Here is a 1,834-nt window from a genome sequence, read left to right on the forward strand (position 1 = left end):
AGAGAGAGAAAGAGAGAGAGAGAGAAAGAGAGAGAGAGAGAAAGAGAGAGAGAGAGAGAGAGAGAGATCAGACACCTAATTGTAGCTACACTTATTTACAGACGTCACCAGACAATTCGTTAATATATTATGTCATCAGACCAGCAGTAATATAGATTTCGATCAGATCGGTGATGCTAAGAGCTTGAAGAGAAGGGAAAACGAGAGTAGAGAAAAAGAACGCAGACAGAAAAACAAAAGGAACACACTGATTGATATTAGAAAATTTAGACAAACTTACCTTATTTAGAACCTGCGAAAAAATATTAAAAAAATCTTAAATTAATTGTGTAAACACAGGTAAATGTATAAAAAACAATATTTATCATACGAGAGGCCGTCTTGTATATAAAATAAGAATTACATCAAAGCAAATAAGAATTACATCAACAAACGTCTTATTCGTGTATTTTATTATTATTGATAGGAGACATTCAAGAATTTTTAAAATCATTAATAAATTGGTTGTATTAATAGAGTATCTATTAGTAACACAGTTAAGCGGTAATTAAAGGAACTACGTAATAAATACCGTAGGCCCACACATACACACACCTCCCTTGATAAAAACTTGACGAGGGAGTTAAACAATAGTAGACAGAAATTACTTAGAAAACTAATTCATACAAAACAGGGTTTTCTAACCCACGACGCCTCTGTACCCATAGAGTGCGATGTTGTAACTCCGGTCGGTGCAACAAAGAACGAATGTATACACTTCATTAAATTTTTTTTTTTTTTAATTGTAACTTTTAGAACATAACTTTTGTATTGAGCGAACTCAGAACAAAATATTCAACACTAGATATGCAGTCCAATTAAAAAAAATTTAATTAATAAAATGTTTACTTGTCATCTTGAAATGCGATGTTACATGGGTAGGAAGTGCAAAAATTAAATATTTCTAAGAGGTAAACTATGTCCAGTCGAGAGTATAAACTAGAAACTAGGTTTGTTTTAAAGTTTAGTTAGAGAAAGGAGGGTTATAAGCGGCGAGACCCCTATAAATGTCCAGATTTGTGACCAAAGACACTTTAGCCATAGCCACCCAGGCTTTATTTCGTAGGTAGGATCTCTAGAACTAACATTATTCAATATCATAACTTTAAAAAAAGACAGTGGGGTATAGTTTAAAGGTAATTTGGCTGCTATTCCTACAGAACCGAAGGATCACTAACTCTTGTATTTCAAATACAAAATAACTGTTCACAACAAGCTAACATTGAGGAGATAGCTGCACAAACTGGGAACAGAACACGAAACAATCGTAGGAGCCTCAAAGACCAATATTTTGTCTTGGCACATGCTATGTAGGGTTCAGTCCCACTATGCCGCACCTTGAGTATTTTCTATGGTCTCGGCCGCAAAATTTTTTTCTCCACGAGAGTTCCAGACACCAATTATGAACTCATTTGCATACAGCCAATCAGAGCTCAACTACACTAATTTACGAGCGCATAACAAACGATGGGCGACAAGATAAGGTCACTTGGGTAAGGAATGACCATGCTTCTTTTCTCTTTTAAGAATGCTTCTTGTTCTTGTTTCAACCATGGCTGCCTCTACGTAGTTATTTGTGTTGTTTACTTTGTAAAGCAGTAAGGGGAGAGGGATGCGAGCACATCACCCTCTACCCACATTTTCCCCATCCACATCTTTACCATAATCCGATAATAGGTATAGATGCAAACCTATCTAATTACTTGTCTCCTAAAATCAGGCTGTGTTTGTTAACTTGACATGGTCAAGGTGAGCTCTGATAGGAACTCGTAGGAAAAAACATTTCGCGTCCCAG

The 1,834-nt window shown here is 35.8% G+C and overlaps 1 protein-coding gene across 2 annotated transcripts in view; it reads right to left on the reverse strand.

Annotated features, from left to right (window-relative positions):
- LOC128248333 (uncharacterized) overlaps positions 1–1,834 on the reverse strand; it is a 22,134-nt gene that overhangs the window by 14,772 nt on the left and 5,528 nt on the right. Inside the window, exon 2 of one of the 2 annotated variants that reach the window (XM_052969328.1) lies at positions 281–292. The exons of the other annotated variant lie outside the window; for it this stretch is intronic. Within the exon in view, the coding sequence (XP_052825288.1) occupies positions 281–292 (12 nt within the window). The remainder of the gene's footprint in view (positions 1–280; positions 293–1,834) is intronic. 2 annotated transcript variants of the gene reach the window in all.

This window comes from Octopus bimaculoides, chromosome 7, assembly GCF_001194135.2.
Source record: "Octopus bimaculoides isolate UCB-OBI-ISO-001 chromosome 7, ASM119413v2, whole genome shotgun sequence".
Classification (NCBI taxonomy): Eukaryota; Metazoa; Mollusca; class Cephalopoda; order Octopoda; family Octopodidae; genus Octopus; species Octopus bimaculoides.